The sequence below is a fragment of the Stegostoma tigrinum genome, chromosome 10 (assembly GCF_030684315.1).
Source record: "Stegostoma tigrinum isolate sSteTig4 chromosome 10, sSteTig4.hap1, whole genome shotgun sequence".
Lineage (NCBI taxonomy): Eukaryota > Metazoa > Chordata > Chondrichthyes > Orectolobiformes > Stegostomatidae > Stegostoma > Stegostoma tigrinum.
In genome coordinates this window covers 83,628,337-83,648,062 of record NC_081363.1, presented here as the reverse complement: position 1 = coordinate 83,648,062, position 19,726 = coordinate 83,628,337, and the positions used below count along the sequence as shown (strand labels likewise).

The 19,726-nt window shown below is 43.1% G+C and overlaps 1 protein-coding gene across 1 annotated transcript in view; it reads right to left on the bottom strand.

Moving 5' to 3' along the window:
• LOC125455295 (cytosolic phospholipase A2 zeta-like) overlaps positions 1-19,726 on the bottom strand; it is a 99,330-nt gene that overhangs the window by 22,654 nt on the left and 56,950 nt on the right. Inside the window, exons 16-17 of the mRNA XM_059649470.1 lie at positions 13,278-13,414; positions 4,112-4,334 (exon numbers count right to left, since the gene is read on the bottom strand). Of these exons, the coding sequence (XP_059505453.1) occupies positions 4,112-4,334; positions 13,278-13,414 (360 nt within the window). The remainder of the gene's footprint in view (positions 1-4,111; positions 4,335-13,277; positions 13,415-19,726) is intronic.

Genomic DNA, 19,726 nt, shown 5'->3' with positions numbered 1-19,726 from the left:
ACTTTACTGGGGCATTCCAAAGAACAGCCGTGATAAGCCAAACTGATTGCCATGAATTCCCACATTGATTAGACCATTGAAAGTTAATCCCCCATTAATAAGAATTTTCTCTGTGCCAATTTTGTAGCACTGCATTAGCTATTACCGTACTCACTTGGGACAGTGCCAATTGAAGGAAAAGTGTAGGAGAGCAAAAATCAACAATTGCAAAATTATTGAAATGCAGGAAGCTGAGAAAGGAGATCATCCAGTCGAGGGCTCTTTTCAATCAACATTTGAAGAAAGAGGGGCCCACGGGAGTCATACCGGAAGATTGGAGGGAGGCAAACGTTGTTCCTCTTTTCAAGAAAGGGAATAGGGAAAATCCCTGGAAATTACAGACCAGTCAGTCTTACGTCTGTGATCAGCAACGTTTTGGAAAGAATTCTGAGGGATAGGATTTATGACTATTTGGAAAAGCATAGCATGATTAAAGGGAGTCAGCATGGCTTTGTGAGGGGCAGCTCATGCCTTACAAATCTTATTGAGTTCCTTGAGGAGGTCACGAGACAGGTTGACAAGGGTCGAGCAGTGGATGTGGTGTACATGGACTTCAGCAAGGCATTTGATAAGGTTCCCCACAGCAGGCTCATTCATAAAGTCAGGAGGTATGGGATACAGGGTGATTTGGCTGTCTCGATTCAGAATTGCTTGGCTGACAGGAGGCAGAGAGTGGTTGTAGATGGTAAGTATTCTGCCTGGAGGTCAGTGCTGAGTGGGGTCCCGCAGGGCTCTGTTCTTGGGCCTCTGCCCTTTGTAGTTTTTATAAATGACTTGGATGAGGAGGTTGAGGGGTGGGTTAGTATGTTTGCTGATGACACAAAGGTTGTAGGTGCCGTTGATAGTATTGAGGGCTATTGCAGGCTTCAGCGAGACATTGACAGTATGCAGAGCTGGGCTGAGAAATGGCAGATGGAGTTCAACCTGGATAAATGCAAAGTGATGCATTTTGGAAGGTTGAACTTAAATGCTGAATATAGGATTAAAGGCAGGATTCTCGGCAGTGTGGAGGGACAGCGGGATCTTGGTGTTCAAGTGCATAGCTCCCTCAAAGTTGCCACCCAAGTGGATAAGGTTGTTAAGAAAGCATATGGTGTTTTGGCTTTCATTAATAGGGGGATTGAGTTTAAGAGCTGTGAGGTTATGCTGCAGCTCTACAAAACCCTGGTGAGACCACACTTGGAATATTGTGTCCAGTTCTGGTCGCCCTATTATAGGAAAGATGTGGAGGCTTCGGACAGGGTGCAAAGGAGGTTTACCAGGATGCTGCCTGGACTGGAGGGCTTCTCTTATGAGGAAAGGTTGACTGAGCTCGGACTTCTCTCTCTGGAGAGAAGGAGGAAGAGAGGCGACCTGATCAAGGTGTACAAGGTAATGAGAGGCATGGATAGAGCCAGAGACTTTTCCCCAGGGCAGGATTGACTGCCACGAGGGATCATAGTTTTAAGGTGTTAGGAGGAAGGTATAGCGGAGACGTCAGAGGGAGGTTCTTCACCCAGAGAGTTGTGAGCGCATGGAATGCTTTGCCAGTGGTAGTCGTGGAAGCAGAGTCATTAGTGATATTTAAGCGACTGCTGGACATGCACATGGACAGCAGTGAATTGAGGGGAATGTAGGTTAGGTTATTTTGTTTTTGGATTAGGATAATTCCACGGCACAACATCGTGGGCCGAAGGGCCTGTACTGTGCTGCACTTTTCTATAAAATGCAGTGTTCTTCCAGCTGGCCATGGAAAAAGATGAAGGTGGTGGAGGAAAATCTGCAACAACAACCTGGGATTGTACTCCACTGCCCCTGTGGCTGCTTCTGTGGCAGCAACCTGATCTGGTTACAGGTGTGGCAATCCTTGACACCTGTTTGATCCAATGGACCAACAGGCCAATTAGTTCAGTAAATAAGGAAATTTGGACATTTATGATAAGGCGACAATTTCAATAGCCATTCACATTTGTAGATTGTAGATAAATGCAAACTCATCTGCTAAGAATAAGCATGCACTGAGGTTTACCCATAATTAAATAACTGTTACACAAGGTAACACTACCTACAGTTTGATTAGAATAGACCAAAGTCATGTCATTTTCCCTTTAGTTCAAGAAAAACAGATCTTTTAATGGTGTCCCATCTGGTTGCAATGGTCCCTTTGTAAATTGCTTTTTAATGCTGAAGTTTAAAGTAAATGACCAAATCACTAATTTCATTACTGTTCAGGTGAACAGCAAGAATGTTACGTAGTTAAAGCCAGACAAAAGCAAAGCTTTTAGCTTGGATAAGGTGACATTTCTGCAGTTCAGGCTCCCAATGTATTGCTAAGTTTCCATAGGTTTTAAGTGTACTGGAAGAATGATTGGAGGACAGCAAGCAATAGAAATTCATGAGATCCAGCTGAGTTCAAAGACCAATTGCACGAATAGGCTTACTCCATCACTAACCTCCTTTCCTTAGCTTTATCTAAACAAGGCATAGGACTACCATAAGGTTCATCCCACCTCTAGGACATTGACTAAATGGCCAACACCAACAACTGCCTTCTCTCATTGATTGTTTTGTCTTTTTTGTTACAAATTCACCTCCATTAGCTAAAAGTTCTAAGTGGCATGGGTAAACAGGATATATCTTCTGCATTAGTACACAAGCTGCGCTGGGATGAAATGAGAAAGACCATTCTTGGTGTGACATTGGATCCAAATGAAAAGCATAAATCATCAGAATCTCAAGCTACTGATATGAACATGGGGAGGTGCTGGCCTATTGATATTATTGCTAGGCTATTAATCTGGAGACCCAGGTAATGTTCAACCTGATAATAAAATGTGAGGCTGGATGAACTCAGCAGGCCCAGCAGCATCTCAGGAGCACAAAAGCTGACGTTCCGGGCCTAGACCCTTCATCAGATGAAGGGTCTAGGCCCGAAACGTCAGCTTTTGTGCTCCTGAGATGCTGCTGGGCCTGCTGTGTTCATCCAGCCTCACACTTTATTATCTTGCATTCTCCAGCATCGGCAGTTCCCATTATCACTAATGTTCAACCTGGGTTAGAGCCCCACCATGGAAGATGCTGGAATTTGAATTCAATGAAAGTCTGGAATTATGGTCCTCACAATGACCAATGAAACCATTGTCAATTGTCAGAAAAGTCCATCTCGTTCATGAAACTGCTGTCCTTGCCTGGTCTGGCCTACACATGACTCCAGACCCACTGCAATGTAATTGACTCTTAATTGCCATCTAGTTAATTAGCGATGGGAACTATGTCCTGGCCTAGCCAGTAACGCTCACATCTTGTGAATAATAAATTATTAACTGGCACCCGTTGTTCATATCTCGTTGATTTATCCTGTCCTCAAGATGGAAAGTGAAATGGGTAATTCACCAGCAAATCAATTGCAAGAAGTTCCAATTCATTCAGAAATGCCTGCTACTAACTAATATTTACCAAATACAGAATACCTCTATGCTAACATTTTGGTAAGTACAATAAGACTGGCCTCATGATGGCTGCATCCTGGTGCCTAGTAATGAAAGTCAAGTGACTCTTATTTATTTATATTTATTTTCTGAAGAAGGGTCTTAACCCGAAACGTCAGCTTTCCTGCTCAGCCTGCTGTGTACACCATGTTATCTCAGATTCTCCAGCATCGGCAGTTCCTACTGACTCTCTTATTTGATGTTTAATTTCAGTAGGGACTGTCTAGATCTCACAAAAGAAAGGCACCTCATTATTATCCAGGGTTCCCAAATGGTCTGCTGAATATGTTTGTGAAAAAATACCCACTGAAAATGCTATAGAGATGTGCCACTTCTCTGTCACTGCATCAATGAGTGCAAGATCAAGCAGGAAAATCTCCCTGAATCACTGCAAACAGAAACACTGGTTCTGCTATTTTAATTTCAAGCACAATCCAAATTGCAGCAATGCATTTTCACATGGTACAGAATGACTTCAAGCTATGGCCAATGGCTGCTTACATATCAGGGCGGGGGGGGGGGGGGGGGGCCGGGGGGATGTTGGGGTGGGCGACCAGTAATACAGTGAAGCGAGATTATACAGACAATGTTATCCAAGGCCATACCTTTCCGGAGAGAAATGATTCGATGATGAGTCCCCACAGGTCTGTAACTGACACATTGTGTCCTGAACGATTCTTCTCTACTAATGCATTGATGTAATATCCTAAGCGATCCTTGGACAGGGCACTGGTCTTGCTTTTCGTCACCTGTTCCTTAGCTTTCTCAATGCGTTCTTTCAAATCCTTGAGTGACCAGGTGGGATCCTGATACAGCGTAGACATACACCTGGTGAAAGGTTACATTTGTTTTACAAGTTTTCCTGATGACAGATTGTTTGCCAGACTGATGTATTACAAGGTATGACACAGATGATGATCATTAAAGCATTATTGCGGTAATTGTGATAATTATCAAAAAGCTTATTGAGATTGCTGGCTTACGTGAATCCCAGCATTGGGAACATGTTGTGATCCAATATTCTGCTGGTTTCATTTTTGATCACGGCTCCACATCAATATATTTAATTCTATTTTCCACATCATTTTCAGCTGCTTTTTAAATGACCTTTCCTTCATCGTAAGGTCAGAAGTGGGGATGTTCGTGAATGGCTGCACAATATTTAACACCATCCGTGACTCCGCACATACTGAAGCAGTCCATGTCTAAGTGCAGTAAGACCCCAACAATATCCAGACTTGTGTTGACAAGTAGCAAGTTATGTCTGTTGCACACAAATGCCAGGCTATGACCATTTCCAATAAGAGACAATATAAAGTAACTCACCTGACTCTCCAAAGCCTGTTCACTAACCATAAGACAGAAGTCAGCAGTGAGATGAAATACACCACCACAGCGCCTCCACCGCACCCCTTACCAGGATGACTGCAGCTCCAATAAAACTCAAGAAGCCAACACTATCCAAATCTCGAATGGCATCACATTCACAAATACCCACTCCCTCGACAACTGACTCTCAGTAACAGCAGTGCGCACTATCTACAAGATGCACTGTAGAAATTCATGAAGCCTTCCCAACACCTTCCAAACCCACAACCATGTGCAAATTTCCCTTCAAGCTACTCACCATCCTGTCTCATAAACATATCACCATTCATTCACTGTCACTGGGTCAAAATCATGGAATTCCCCCATTTGATCAAGATCCCATTGTACTCTGAAGTCACCTTCTTCGCTGTCCACTACACCAACAATTTTGGTGTCACCTACAAACTTACTAACCATACCTCCTATGTTCACATCCAAATCTTTCATATAAATGACAAAAAGCAGTGGACCCAGCACCGATCCTTATGACACACCACTGGTCACAGGTCTCCAGTCTGAAAAGCAATCCTCCACTACCACCCTCAGTCTAACATCCAGCCAGTTCTGTATCAAAATGGCTAGTTCTCCTGCTATTCCATGTAATCTAACCTTGCTAACTAGTCGAAAGCCTTACTGAAGCCTTACTACTTCGAAAAAACTGAATTAGTAGTACTAAATAGCACCTACACTGCTTTGCTTTTATATTTAACCTTCTCAGTTTTGTGCTGTACCTGCATACTGACTTCTGAGACTTATGCATGACAACAAGGGAAAGAGAACTGGAGCTTGAGGATGTAAAATAAAACTAGAAGATTCCCCAGCCTTCAAAAAAAGAAAGAATTTATTTTAGGGGAAAACTTCTTACAGTAAAAAGAAGTTGAGAGATTGAATGTTTGCAGGCCGAGCAAAATAACAGAATAAAACACTTGGGAGTTAAGGACAGCCTTGGACTGATTCTAGAAGAACGGAATGTCTACTTAAAGGGTGAACAATTGTTGTGTTCTTTTTTTAGTTATGTTACAAGGGAAATGGAACATGCTGTTATATTATTTGAAAGATAGCATTAAGTCATTAAAGTATGACATCATTTGTTACAATAAAAATCTTAATTGTGTTGCATCATACTTTGTTATTAACTGGAAATTCAAATTACTTTTTAAAAGTTATCAGTCGTTATAGAGATGGAGAACTTAACAGCATTGTTTCTATTGTAACTCTTGCTCTACCTGCCCTTGTATTTGATGGTATTGAAGAGCTTCACTCTGTACTTAATTTGGGCTGCACCTACCCCAGGACAAGGAGACATTATAGAGGCACTCCTACTCCGTATTAAATCCATGCTGTGTCGGACCTACATTGTCAACCAGAGACCTGAGCAGTGTAATGAGGGACAGTGTCAACTTCTCTGTGGCGCAAAACCTGTTAAGTGTTGGACCTTGTAGATTAACCCAGAAGATAAATGTAAATGTTATTTTCCAGGTTTTCTTGAGAATGAAAAGGGCAGAGCTTTTGAGCCCTGCTCATTATCTAGGTTGGCGGTTAGGCAGGAAATATTACTACGTTTGATATACATATTTATAATTTTTCCATTTTAACATTATTTTCTGTGGGTGGTGTAAGGTAGTTTATTTTATATTAGGTATTACTGAAACATTACTTTTTAGGCTTAATGTTATTAAGGGCATAGATGACAGACGCTGAGTGAGATGGCTAGTAGATTTAGAAAAGAATGACACTGCAAACCCAGTCAGATAGATGGGTGACTGTTGGCAAAGGTAACAAGGTAGTTCAAAAATCTCTGGTGGCTATTCCTCTATCAAATAGATAATCAGTTTTTGGAATTATAGAAGGGGGATAAGTCTCTCAGAGGAAAATGGAAGGACGATTCAGTTATTGCATACTTGGAATGATTCTTATGTTAGGCAGCATTTGACAAGATTTATTGTTCTGGGGACTCTCCTGTCAGGGGCATAGACAATAGACAATAGGTGCAGGAGTAGGCCATTTGGCCCTTCGAACCAGCACCATTCATTATGATCATGGCTGATCATCCACAATCAGTATCCTGTTCCTGCCTTATCCCCATAACCCTTGATTCCACTATCTTTAAGAGCTCTATCTATCTCTTTCTTGAAAGTTTCCAGAGACTTGGCCTCCACTGCCTTCTGGGGCAGAGCATTCCATATATCCACCACTCTCTGGGTGAAGAGGTTTCTCCTCAACTCTGTTCTAAATGGCCTACCCCTTATTTTTAAACTGTGTCCTCTGGTTCTGGACTCCCCCATCAACGGAAACATGCTTCCTGCCTCCAGAGTGTCCAATCCTTTAATTATCTTATACGTGTCAATCAGATCCCTTCTCATCCTCCTAAACTCAAGTGTATACAAGCTCAGTCGCTCCAATCTTTCGACATATGATAGTCCTGCCATTACGGAAATTGACCTCGTGAACCTACGCTGCACTTCCTCAATAGCCAGAATGTCCTTCCTCAAACTTGGAGACCAAAACTACACACAATACTCCACGTGCGGTCTCACCAGGGCCCTGTCCAGCTGCAGAAGGACCTCTTTGCTCCTCCACTCAATTCCTCTTGTTGTTGAAGGCCAGCATGCCATTAGCTTTCTTCACTGCCTGCTGTACCTGCATGCTTGCTTTCATTGACTGATGTACAAGAACACCCAGATCTCGTTGTACTTCCCCTTTACCTAACTTCACTCTATTGAGATAGTAACCCACGTTGCTGTTCTTGCCACCAAAGTGGATAAAAACACATTTATTCACATTAAACTGCATCTACCATGCATCTGTCCACTCACCTAGCTTGTCCAACTCACCCTGTATTCTCATAACATCTTCCTCACATTTCACCCTGCTACCCAGCTTTGTGTCATCAGCAAATTTGCTAATATTACTTTTAATGCCTTCATCTATATCACTAATGTATATTGTAAATAGCTGCGGTCCCAGCACCGAACCTTGTGGAACCCCACTGGTCACTGCCTGCCATTCCGAAAAGGACCCGTTTATCACTACTCTTTGCTTCCTGTCAGCTAGCCAATTTTCAATCCAAGCCAATATTTTCCCCCCAATACCATGTGCCCTAATTTTGCTCACTAATCTCCTCTGTGGGACTTTATCAAAGGCTTTCTGAAAGTCCAAGTATACTACATCCACTGGCTCTCTCGTCCATCTTCATAGTTATATGCTCAAAAAATTCCAGAAGATTAGTCGAGCATGATTTCCCCTTCGTAAATCCATGCTGACTCTGACCTATCCAAATGATTCGTAATTTTATCTTTTATAATTAACTCCAGCATCTTTCCCACCAACGATGTCAGGCTAACCGGTCTATAATTCCCCGTTTTCTCTCTCCCTCGTTTCTTGAAAAGTAGGACAACATTAGCCACCCTCCAATCCACAGGAGCTGATCCTGAATCTATAGAACATTGGAAAATAATTACCAACGTGTCCACGATTTCTAGACCCACCTCCTTAAGCACCCTGGGATGCAAACCTTCGGGTCCCAGGGACTTACCGGCCTTCAGACCTAACAGTCTATCCAACACCATTTCCTGCCTAATATAAATTCCCTTCAGTTCGTCCATTACCCTAGGTCCTTCAGCCACTATAACATCTGGGAGATTGCTTGTGTCTCCCCTAGTGAAGACAGATCCAAAGTACCTATTCAACTCTTCTGCCATTTCCTTGTTCTCCATAATAAATTCACCCGTTTCTGACTTCAAGGGCCCAATTTTAGTCTTAACCATTTATTTCCTTTTCACATACCTAAAAAAGCTTTTACTATCCTCCTTTATATTTTTGGCCAGTTTGCCTTTGTGCCTCATTTTTTCTCCACGTACTACCTTTTTAGTTATCCTCTGTTGCTCTTTAAAACTTTCCCAGTCCTCCAGCTTCCCGCTCATCTTTGCTATGTTATATTACTTTTTTATCTTTATACAGTCCTTAACTTCCCTCGTCAGCCACAGTCTCCCCTGAGGATATTTCTTCCCCATTGGAATGAACTGATCCTGTACCTTCTGCATTATATCCAGAAATACCTGCCATTGTTGTTCCACTGCCATCCCTGATAGGGTACTGAACCATTGAACTTTGGCCAGCTCCTCCCTCATAGCTCCATAGTTCCCTTTGTTCAACTGCAATACTGGCACTTCCGATTCAGCCTTCTCCCTCTCAAATTGCAGATTAAAACTTATCATATTATGGTCACTACCTCCTAATGGCTCCTTTACTTTGAGGTCCCTGCTTAAATCCGGTTTGTTGCACAACACCAGATCCAGAATTGCCTTTTCCCTGGTAGGGTCCAGTACCAGCTGTTCCAAGAATCCGTCTCAGAGGCACTCCACAAACTCCCTTTCTTGGGGTCAAGTACCATCCTGATTCGCCCAGTCTACCTGCATGTTGAAATCCCCCATTACAACTGTAGTAATACCTTTGCAACAGGCCAATTTCAACTCCTGATTCAACTTAAACCCTACACCCAGACTACTGTTTGGGGGCCTGTAGATAACTCCCATTTTGGTTTTTCTACCCTTAGAATCAGGAGATGTAGAGGTAGAATGGATAGAGCTGAGGAATTCTATGTTCCCCCTCACAAGGGACTGAATATCATTCCTCACCAACAGAGCCACCCCACCCACTCTGCCTGTCAGTCTGTCCTTTCGATAGCACGTATAGCCTTAGAGCTGCGCAGTTCATTGAGCTGGTGTATTGTACAGGGATTCAGGTTTTTGGACAACTGGAATGTCTTTTGGGATAGAAAAGACCTGTTCAAAAAGGATGAATCTAACCTAAACTGAAAAGAAACCAATATCTTAGCAGGGAGATTTGCTCATTCCATAACGGCGAATTTATTCTGACAGAGAGGGAGAGTGAAGGAATTCTATGTAGCAGTGTAAACAAAGACTGATCGCGAAGGTTCTGAATGTGAGGACAGCATCTCAATTAGAAAAGAAAGACAATAGAGAGTCAAGAGTATGTAGTAACTTTGAAGAACTGAATCACATTTATTTCAATGCAAGGGGTCTTACAGGTAAGGCTGATGAACTTAGGGCACATTTAACAATGTGGGATTGAGGCATCATAGCTATTATAGAAACTTGGTTGAGAGATGGATAAGACCGGTAGCTCAATGTTTGAAGTTTTAGATGCTATAGGAAAGATAGAAAACGAGTCAAAAAAGGGGTGGGGGGGTGGGGTCAGAACTTGATTAAGGAATACATAACTGCTGTAACTAAGGAAAATATTTCTGAAAAATCAAGTGAAAATATATGGGTAGAATTACAAATAAGAAAGATCACTTTGATGGGACAAAAACAAAGTTGCTGGAAAAGCTCAGCAGGTCTGGCAGTATTTGTGGAGGAGAAAACAGTTAACGTTTTGAGTCCGGTGACCCTTCCTCAGAACAGTTCTGAGGAAGGGTCACTGGATTTGAAGCATTACCTCTGTTTTCTCCCCCACAAATGCTGCCAGACATGCTGAGCTTTTCCAGCAACTTTGTTTTTGTTCCTGATTTACAGCATCCGCAGTTCTTTTGGTTTTTAATCACTTTGATGGGATTCTACTGCAGGTATCTCCCCAAGAGTAAGAGGAAATTGAGAAACAAATACGTAGGGGAATTGTAATTTCCCAAACATTGACTAGGACTACAATAATGTTAAGGGTTTAGATGATGAAGAATTTGTGAAATGTGTTCAAGAAAATTTTCTTTGAGTATATGGATGCTCCTACTAGAGAAGAGCAAAACTAGACCTTCTTTTGGGCAATAAGGCAATAGGGCAATAAAAGTGAGGGAACACTTTGAGTCTAGCAATCATAATTCTATTAGTTTCAAAATGGTTATGGAAAAGCAAAAGCCTTATTACAGTTTAAGTTTTTAATTAGAGTAAGGCAAATTTTAAACATACGAGACAAGAACTTTCAAAAGTTGATTGGAGTAGACTATTCGCAGCTAAAAGGATGTCTGACAAGTGGGAGGCATTCGAGAGTGTGATAAGAGTTCAGAGGCATTTTGTTCCTGTTGGAATGAGGGGTGTAAGGCTGGTAAGGTTAAGAAACAATGGATGAACAAAGATATTGAGGCTCTAATCAAGAATAAAAGAGAATTTTATTTTAGATATAGACAACTTGGTTCAATTGTATCTCTTAATCAATTATGAAGAGTGTAGGGGCACTCTTGAGACAGGAGTCAGGAAGGCAAAGAGGGGATATGAGATAGGATTGGCAGATAAGGTTAAGGATAATCCAAAGAGATTCTACAAATGCATTAAAAGCAAGAGGGTAACTGGAGAGACAGTAGCACCTCCCAGATCAAGGAGATCATTTTTGTGTTGAACCTCTGGAGATAGGAAGAGATACTAAATGAATATTTCGTGTCATTTTTAACTATGGACAAAGAAATGGAACTTAGAGAATGCAGAGAAGTAAACTTTGGTATTTTAGAAACAGCTCACATTACAGAAGAGGAAATTTGGGAGGTCTTAGAGAAGATAAAGCTGGATAAATCTCTGGGACCTTCTCTTATGTATCCAGAACGATGTGGGATGTATGGGAGGAAATTATGAGACCCCTTGCAGAAATATTTGTACTATCTATAACTATAGATGAGGTGCCTGATGGCTGAAGGGTGGCTAGTGTTGTACCTTGTTTAAGGAAGGTTGTAAGGAGAAACCAGAGAACGAGAGACATGTGAGTTTGACTTCAGTTGTGGGTAAATTGTTGTAGGTGATTTTAAAAGATAGTATTTATGTACATTCAAAGTGGCAAAAATTGATCAGGAATAGTCAACATGGTTTTGTGCTAGGAACTTGATTGAATTTGTTGAGGAAGTTACCAGTAAGATTGCTGATGGCAGGGCAGTAGACATTGTTTATTTTGATTTTAGTAAAGCCTTTCATAAGGTTCTGAAAGTAGATTAATTAGTAAAATTAGGTGACATTGGATTCAGGGTGAGCTTTCCAATTGGATACATAATAGGCTTAATGGCAGAAGACAGAGAGTAACGGTGGAGGGTCGACTTTCAAACTGGAAGCCTGTGACTGATTCCACAGGGATTGATTCTGGGTCATCTTTTTGTTTTCATTTCTATAAACAATTTGGTGAGAATATAGAAGGCATGGTTAGTAAGATTGCGGATGACACAAAAATTAGTGGTGTAGTAGACAGTGAAGAAAGGTTTTCTAAATTTACAGAGAGATCTTAATCAAATAGGTCAACGGACTGAAAAACAGCAGCTGGAGTTCACTCTGGGTATATGAGAGGTATTGTAGTTTGGTACAACAAACAAGGGTAGAGCTTACACAATTACAGTAGTGCTGTAGAACAGAGGGACCTAGGGGTGCAGGTACATAATTCTTTGAAGTTTGCGTCGCATACAGACAGAGTCGGTAAAAAGGCATTTGGCACACTTGTGTTCATTGCGCAGTCCTTTGGGAATAGGAGTTGGGAAGTCATGTTAAGGGTGTACAGGACATTGGTGAGGCCCCTTCTCAAATGCCGCGTGCAATTCTGGTCGCCCAGTTACAGGAATGATATTAGCAAACTGGAGAGGGTTAATGAGAGGTTTAACAGGATGTTCTAGAACTGGAACTAGAACTAGAACATAGAACATTACAGCACAGTACAGGCCCTTTGGCCCTCGATGTTGTGCCACTCTGTCATACCGATCTCAAGCCCACCTAACCTACGCTATTCCATGTACGTCCATGTTGCTGGGTATGGAAGGCCTCAGTCATAATGAAAGGCTAGACAGGCTAGGATTTTTTCCACTGGAGTGTAGGAGATTGAGAGGCAATCTGCTAGAAATTTATAAAACAATGAAGGGTGTAGATAGAGAAAAAAACAACCACCATTAGCTCTAAGATTGGGGAGTTCAAGACTAGGGGGCACATTTTTAAGGTGAGTGGAGAAGGATTTAAAAAGGACATAAAAGGAGGCAATTTTTTGTAAAACTCAGAGGGTAGTTCGCGTGTGGAAAGAATTTCTTGAGGAAATGGTGGGGATGCGGACACAATTCCAAAGTTTAAAAGACATTTCGATAAGTACATGAATAGGAAATGTTTGGAGGGATATGGGCCAGGAACAGGCAGATGGGACCGGTTTAGTTTGGAATTATGTTTGGCATGGATTGGTTGGATCAAAGGGTCTGTTTCTATGCTGTGTGACTATGACTCTATGTAGTCCTGACAATAGGGTCTCAATATCCCTGGCTATACTGTGTTATTCAGCTGAAGATTCCCTTCTATGTAGCCTACTAACCAATACTGGGGCTTAGGTAAACAAAATGGGAATTAGTTCAATTTCCTGAACTATCACCTTTCATTTCAATGCGCACAAAGATATGCAAGTTATTTATCAGAAATACATGATCAATTCCACTCAACTCACCAGGTTGATCCTGATACTCCAATCATGTAGGTTACACAGTCCAGGACATGTATCTTCTGTAGCCCATGCAGAATACCATAAAGGGACGTCATTGCTCGAACTCCACCCCCTGACGCAAGGATTGCTATAACAGGCACCTGTAAGTTATAAAACAGGATGAATCAGAATGCCAGACAGGGACGCCACTTTTCTATCAGTGATCGCTATAATGGAATCATGTAATTCCATGCACAAAAGGAGACCATTTGGCCACTTTTAAGCAAGTCAACCCTTAGAGATAACAAAGTGTGGAGCTGCATGAACACAGCAGGCCAAGCAGCATCTTAGGGGCACAAAAGCTGATGTTTCGGGCCGAGACCATTCATCAGAAAAGGGGGATGGGGAGAGGACTCTGAAATAAATAGGGAGAGAGGGGAGGCGGATTGAAGATGGATAGAGGAGAAGATAGGTGGAGAAGAGAGGACAGGTGGGGAGGTAGGGAGGGGATAGGTCAGTCTGGAGAGGATGGAAAGATCAAGAGGGCGGGATGAGCTTAGTAGGTAGGAAATGGAGGTGCGGCTTGAGGTGGGAAGAGGGGATAGGTGGGAGGAAGGACAGGTTAGGAAGGCTGGGATGAGCTGGGCTGGTTTTGGGATGCACTGGGGTGGGGGGGCACGCGGGGGGAAGGGAGATTTTGAAGCTTGTGAAATCCACATGGATACCATTGGGCTGCAGGGTTCCCAAGCGGAATATATGAGTTGCTGTTCCTACAACCTTTGAGTGGTGTCATTATGGCACTGCAGGAGGCCCTGGATGGACATGTCGCCTAAGGAATGGGAGGGGGAGTTAAAATGGTTCGCGGCTGGGTGGTGCTGTTGTTTATTGTGAACCGAGCGGAGGTGTTCTGCAAAGCGGTTCCCAAGCTGCCGCTTGGTTTCCCCAATGTAGAGAAAGCCACAACGGGTACAGCGGATACAGTATACCACATTGGCAGATGCGCAGGCGAACATCTGCTTGATGTGGAAAGTCATCTTGGGGCCTGGGATGGGGGTGAGGGAGGTGGCGTAGGGGCAAGTGTAGCACTTCCTGCGGCTGCAGGGGAAAGTGCCAGGTGTGGTAGTGTTGGAGGGGAGTGTGGAGAGGACAAGGGAGTTCCGGAGAGAGGGGTGGGGATGGAAAAATGTCTTTAGTGGTGGGGTGGGATCGTAGATGGCAGAAGTGTCGGATGACGATGAGTTGTATCTGGAGGTTGGTGGGGTGGTTTGTGAGGACAAGGGGGATTCTCTTTTGGCGGTTATTGCGGGGACGGGGTGTGAGGGATGAGTTGCAGGGAATGCGGGAGACACTGTCGAGGGCATTTTCGACCACTGCGGGGGTGAGGGTGGGGGTGGGAAGTTGTGGTCCTTGAAGAATGAGGACATCTGGGATGTATGGGAGTGGAATGCCTCAACCTGGAAGCAGATGTTGCGAAGACGAAGGAATTGGGAATAGGGGATGGAATTTTGAAAGTGGGTGGGAGGTGGTGTATTCTGGGTAGCTGTGGGAGTTGGTGGGCTTGAAATAGGCATCAGCTTCTAGGTGCTTGCTCAAGATGGAGACAGAGAGGTCCAGAGAGGTGAGGGATGTGTTGGAGATGGTCCAGGTGAACTTGAGGTTGGGGTGGAAGGTGTTGGTGAAGTGGATGAACTGTTTGAGCTCCTCTTGGGAGTACGAGGTGGCGCCAATACAGTCATCAAATGTAACGGAGGAAGATGTGGGGTTTAGGACCATTGTAGGTGCCGAAGAGGGACTGTTCCACGTAACCTACAAAGAGGCAGACATTGCTTGGGCCCATGAGGGTACCCATGGCCACCCCCTTTGTCTGTAGGAAGTGGGAGGAATCGAAAGAGATTCCGAAATGTCCTCACATACCACCCCACCAAACTCCGGATACAATGCATCATTGTCCGACACTTCCGCCACCTACAATCCGACCCCACCATCAAAGACATTTTTCCACCCCCACCCTGGCCTACCTTCCGGAGAGACCACTCTCTCCACGACTCCCTTGTCCGCTCCACACTGCCCTCCAACCGACCACACCTGGCACTTTCCCCTGTAACCACAGGAAGTGCTACACTTGCCCCCACACCTCCTCCCTAACCCCCATCCCAGGCCCCAAGATGACTCTTCCACATCAAGCAGATGTTCACCTGCACATCTGCCAATGTGGTATCCTGCATCCGCTGCACCCTTTGTGGCATCCTCTACAGTGGAGAAACCAAGCAGCAGCTTGGGGACCACTTTGCAGAACACCTATGCTCGGTTTGCAATAAACAACTGCACCTCCTAGTCGCGAACCACTTCAACTCCCCTTCCCATTCCTTAGATGATATGTCCATCCTGGGCCTCCTGCAGTGCCATAATGACGCCACCCAAAGGTTGTAGGAACAGCAACTCATATTCCGCTTGGGAACCCTGCAGCCCAATGGTATCCATGTGGATTTCACAAGCTTCAAAATCTCCCCTCCCCCAGCGTATCCCAAACGAACCCTGCTCGTCCCTGCCTTCCTAACCTGTTCTTCCTCTCACCTATTCCCTCCTCCCACCTCAAGCCGCAGCTCCACTTCCTACCTACTAACATCATCCCGCCCTCTTGGCCTGTCCATCCTCGCCGGACTGACTTATCCCCTCCCTACTTCCCCACCTATCTTCTCCTCTATCCATCTTCGACCCGCCTCCCCCTCTCCCTATTTATTTCAGAACTCTCTCCCCATCCCCTTTTTCTGATGAAGGGTCTAGGCCCGAAACATCAGCTTTTGTGCTCCTAAGATGCTGCTTGGCCTGCTGTGTGCATCCAGTTCCACACTTTGTCATCTCAGATTCTCCAACATCTGCAGTTCCCATTATATCAACTCTTAGAGATTTTTCTAATAAGTCCCAATCATCAAGTGAGGACTAACCCATTGAAGTTGTCACCTTAAATTTAAAAAAAAGGTTGAATGATGTCATCTGTAAATATACTTGACATCATGACACACAACACCTTTTATCCACATAGTACTCTATACAAGCAAAATCTTGTACATTAAAAGAAGAAACAGGAGCAATTGTATTTTCCTGATTCTAATGAAACATGCTGGATCAAATACAGACATTTGATTGTTTTGATACAAAGCACATAATTAGACACGTAAATAAGCAAAGAAAACATGATAAAACTTTATGATTCACTAGTTAGCCTCCATCTGGATGCGATGTTTGTCCATTTCTGGGAACCAAACTTTAGGATGAATGTCAAGGTCGGATAGAACATAACGAAAGTTTATTGTATGAGCATGAACAAAATTGTTTTTAGAAAGGCAACATTTGCTGAACTACGGACAAAAACGGGCATGAAACTGACTGGATACTTCCTTCAGAAAGCCAGCAGAAACTGACTGGATATTTCCTCCAGAAAACCAGCAGAAACTATCAACCGAATAGGTTTATTCTATATTTTGTAATATTCTAGACTGTCTAAAGGCAAAAATAATAACTTCATCCAGACAAGTCCAAGGAACCAGTTTGCTCAATAAAGGTAATTTTGGAAAAACAGGTGTAAAATGCTGAATGATGGTCCAATGACCTTTGAACATAGACCGCTGTCTTTCGCAGAATCTGCATTTACATTTTGTCTTTCATATGAACATAAAGTCAGAAGCATGAGTCGGCTATTTCGTGCCTTCAGCCAGCTCTGCCATTTGATAATGGTAAGGTTACGCCTGATCTGTTTGTAAATTCAACTGCACTACCCTGCTTACACCAACCATTCAAATCTCTTGCTACTGTTGAAACCATCATTATTTTTCTCATTTTTACACTGGAACGGTGATCTGAAGATGAGAACTGAACTTTGAACGATAGCTGGTACAAAAAGAAAACAGGAGAGAACAAATGATGTTTGCTGTTGGGATCTGGCCTGGAACCATAATGCAGGTTAATTATGCACTGTAGTCAATCAGGTTCTTGGATAACTCCATGCTCAGTGACTGACAGATGGCTTGAAGTTGAATTTGTTGTCAAGGGAGGCCAAAGAGAATGTTTTTTAAAAAAAAGTAATGAGTGAACTGGCTCCAAATTTTTGTTTTAGCATGGAGACAACTTTATTTTGGAGACTTCTGATTGAGATTGTTGTTTAGTCTTGGTTCTTTCTCGTTACTCTTCAGTTATCGACTTGGCAAAAATTCTGAGAAAAGAACCCCAGTCTGTAAGAATGAAGTAAAAGTTTCCAAAAGCTATTTGCACTGACTAGTAATATCAGAGTTCAAGCAAGATATATGGTCTTTTGTACCTGTTATTCAACGCATTATCCAAGGATTTTATGAGACACAATATCCATATTGATATGATTATTGTGCTGGCAAATTATGATTCTTTAATATGTTTATCCTTCAACTGTGACCGTCCATTGGTATGAGTGTCGGGGAGAGGATGGTATTTTATGATTGATTGTCGCTTAGATTGTGGATACTAATTAGATAGCCTTGTAGTTTTATTTGTGTTCTGCTACTGGATATGTTAATAAATTGTTAATTTTTGTTGAAGTTACAAACTTGGTTTCCAAGATCTATTATTTGTTAAGGCTGGTCTGGGACAACTGAATAATTTTGAGGGTTACTAAATGCTTTAATTTCACCGTGTTGTCAATCCAGTGATGGTAAGGCTCATTGGTTTGGCTTGTTATCCCGGCATTGTAACACTGGTCAAATGTCTAATGCACGTTATGAACATTCAATGGTCTTCCTCTACCACTAAGGGGAAGAGACTAAAACAGACTCAGAATCCTGTTAAGAGAAAAGAATTCTCTTCATTGCGAACTCGAGACAAGAGACCTGGGCAATGACAGAAATAAGTCTCCGTAAGACCCCAGTGAAAGACTGGAACTTCAGGCCACCTCACTCTTGTACCAACTGTCCATAGAAAATTGTCAGGAGATAGGTTGGGAATGTTCTTTGGCTGGGGGCTATCACAACCTATGTGACAGTCAGGGAGCTCACTTCTTATTTTTGGGACCTTCTAAGAAAACATGAATTTATAAACACTGACGTTTTGTTGACAGTCCCAGATTTGGTACTGGCATCAGTGGCTACATACAGTAGGGCTCCCACTGCTGAAGTGTGCTCTCTGCTCATTTCATGACTGAGAACTGGACCTCATGCATCCCAATTTCTACCCTGGAGTGTACTGGGGAGAAGTGCTGCTCTCTGTACTTCAAAGGCAATTTTAAAGAACTGGGGAAAACAGAGAAAATTCACCAGGATGCTACCAGAATTAGAAGGAGACAACTGTTAGAAAAGAATGAGCAAACCAAAACCTTTTTCTGGAAAACAGAAGACAAACAGTTGCCCTAAAAGAGCTCATAGACTCAAGGAGGCCTACAGCACAGATAACTGAACTGAAGGTCCTTTCTGGCTTGAAGGAGTTCCCAACTCCCTTCCATGACCAATCTTCCCTCTCATCCCCACCTCCTTGACCTGACACAATCTGTCCATCTTCTCTCCCACCTATCCGGCCCACCCATCCCACTGGCCGATCCACACCACTTCCAACCTGTACTCACCTATCACCATCCCACCTACCCTCCCAGGCTCCATCCCTCCTCTCTCTATTTGTTTCTGAGTTCCCTTCCCCCTCCCAGTTTCTGAAGAAGGTTCCCAACTTGAAATGTCAACTTTCTAGCCCCTCGGATGCTGCAGAGCCTGCTGTGTTCCTCCAGCTCCATACTATGTTGTTTCTGACTCCAACATCTGCAGTTCTTGCTATCTCTGACTGAATAAGCTGAGGCTATATTCCCTAAAGCATCAGAGGCTGAGGGGTGATGCTATAGAGGTTTATAAAATCATGAGGGACATGGTTAGGGTAAATAGTGAAGGTGTTTTCCCCAGTTTGGGAGAGTTCCAAACTAAAGGGCATAGGCTTAAGGTGAGAGGGGAGAGATTTATAAAGGACAGGAGGGGAAACTTTTTCATGCAGAAGGTGGTACATGTATGGAATGAGCTGCCAGAGGAATTGGTAGAAGCTGGTACAATAACAACATTCAAAAGGCATCTACATGGGTATATGAATAGGAAGGATTTAGAGGGATATGGGCCAAATGCTGGCAAATGGGTCTGATTTATTTAGGATATCTGGTCAGCATGGACAAGTTGGACTGAAGGATCCATTTCCACGTTGTACATCTCTATGAGGACATCAAGTCTGTGCTAGTCAAAAACAAGCACAACTATTCTAATTCCATTTTCCAAGCATTGTGTGCTTTGGCATCATAAGTGCACATCTAAATACTTCTTGAATATTATGAGAGTTTCTGCCCCTACTACTTTTGCAAGCAGTGAGTTCCAGATTCCCACCACCACCTACATTGTTTCCTCACATCCACACTGAGCCTCCTGCCCCTTAACTTAAATCTATGTCCTGGTCACCAATCCCTCCACTAAAGGGAAACATTT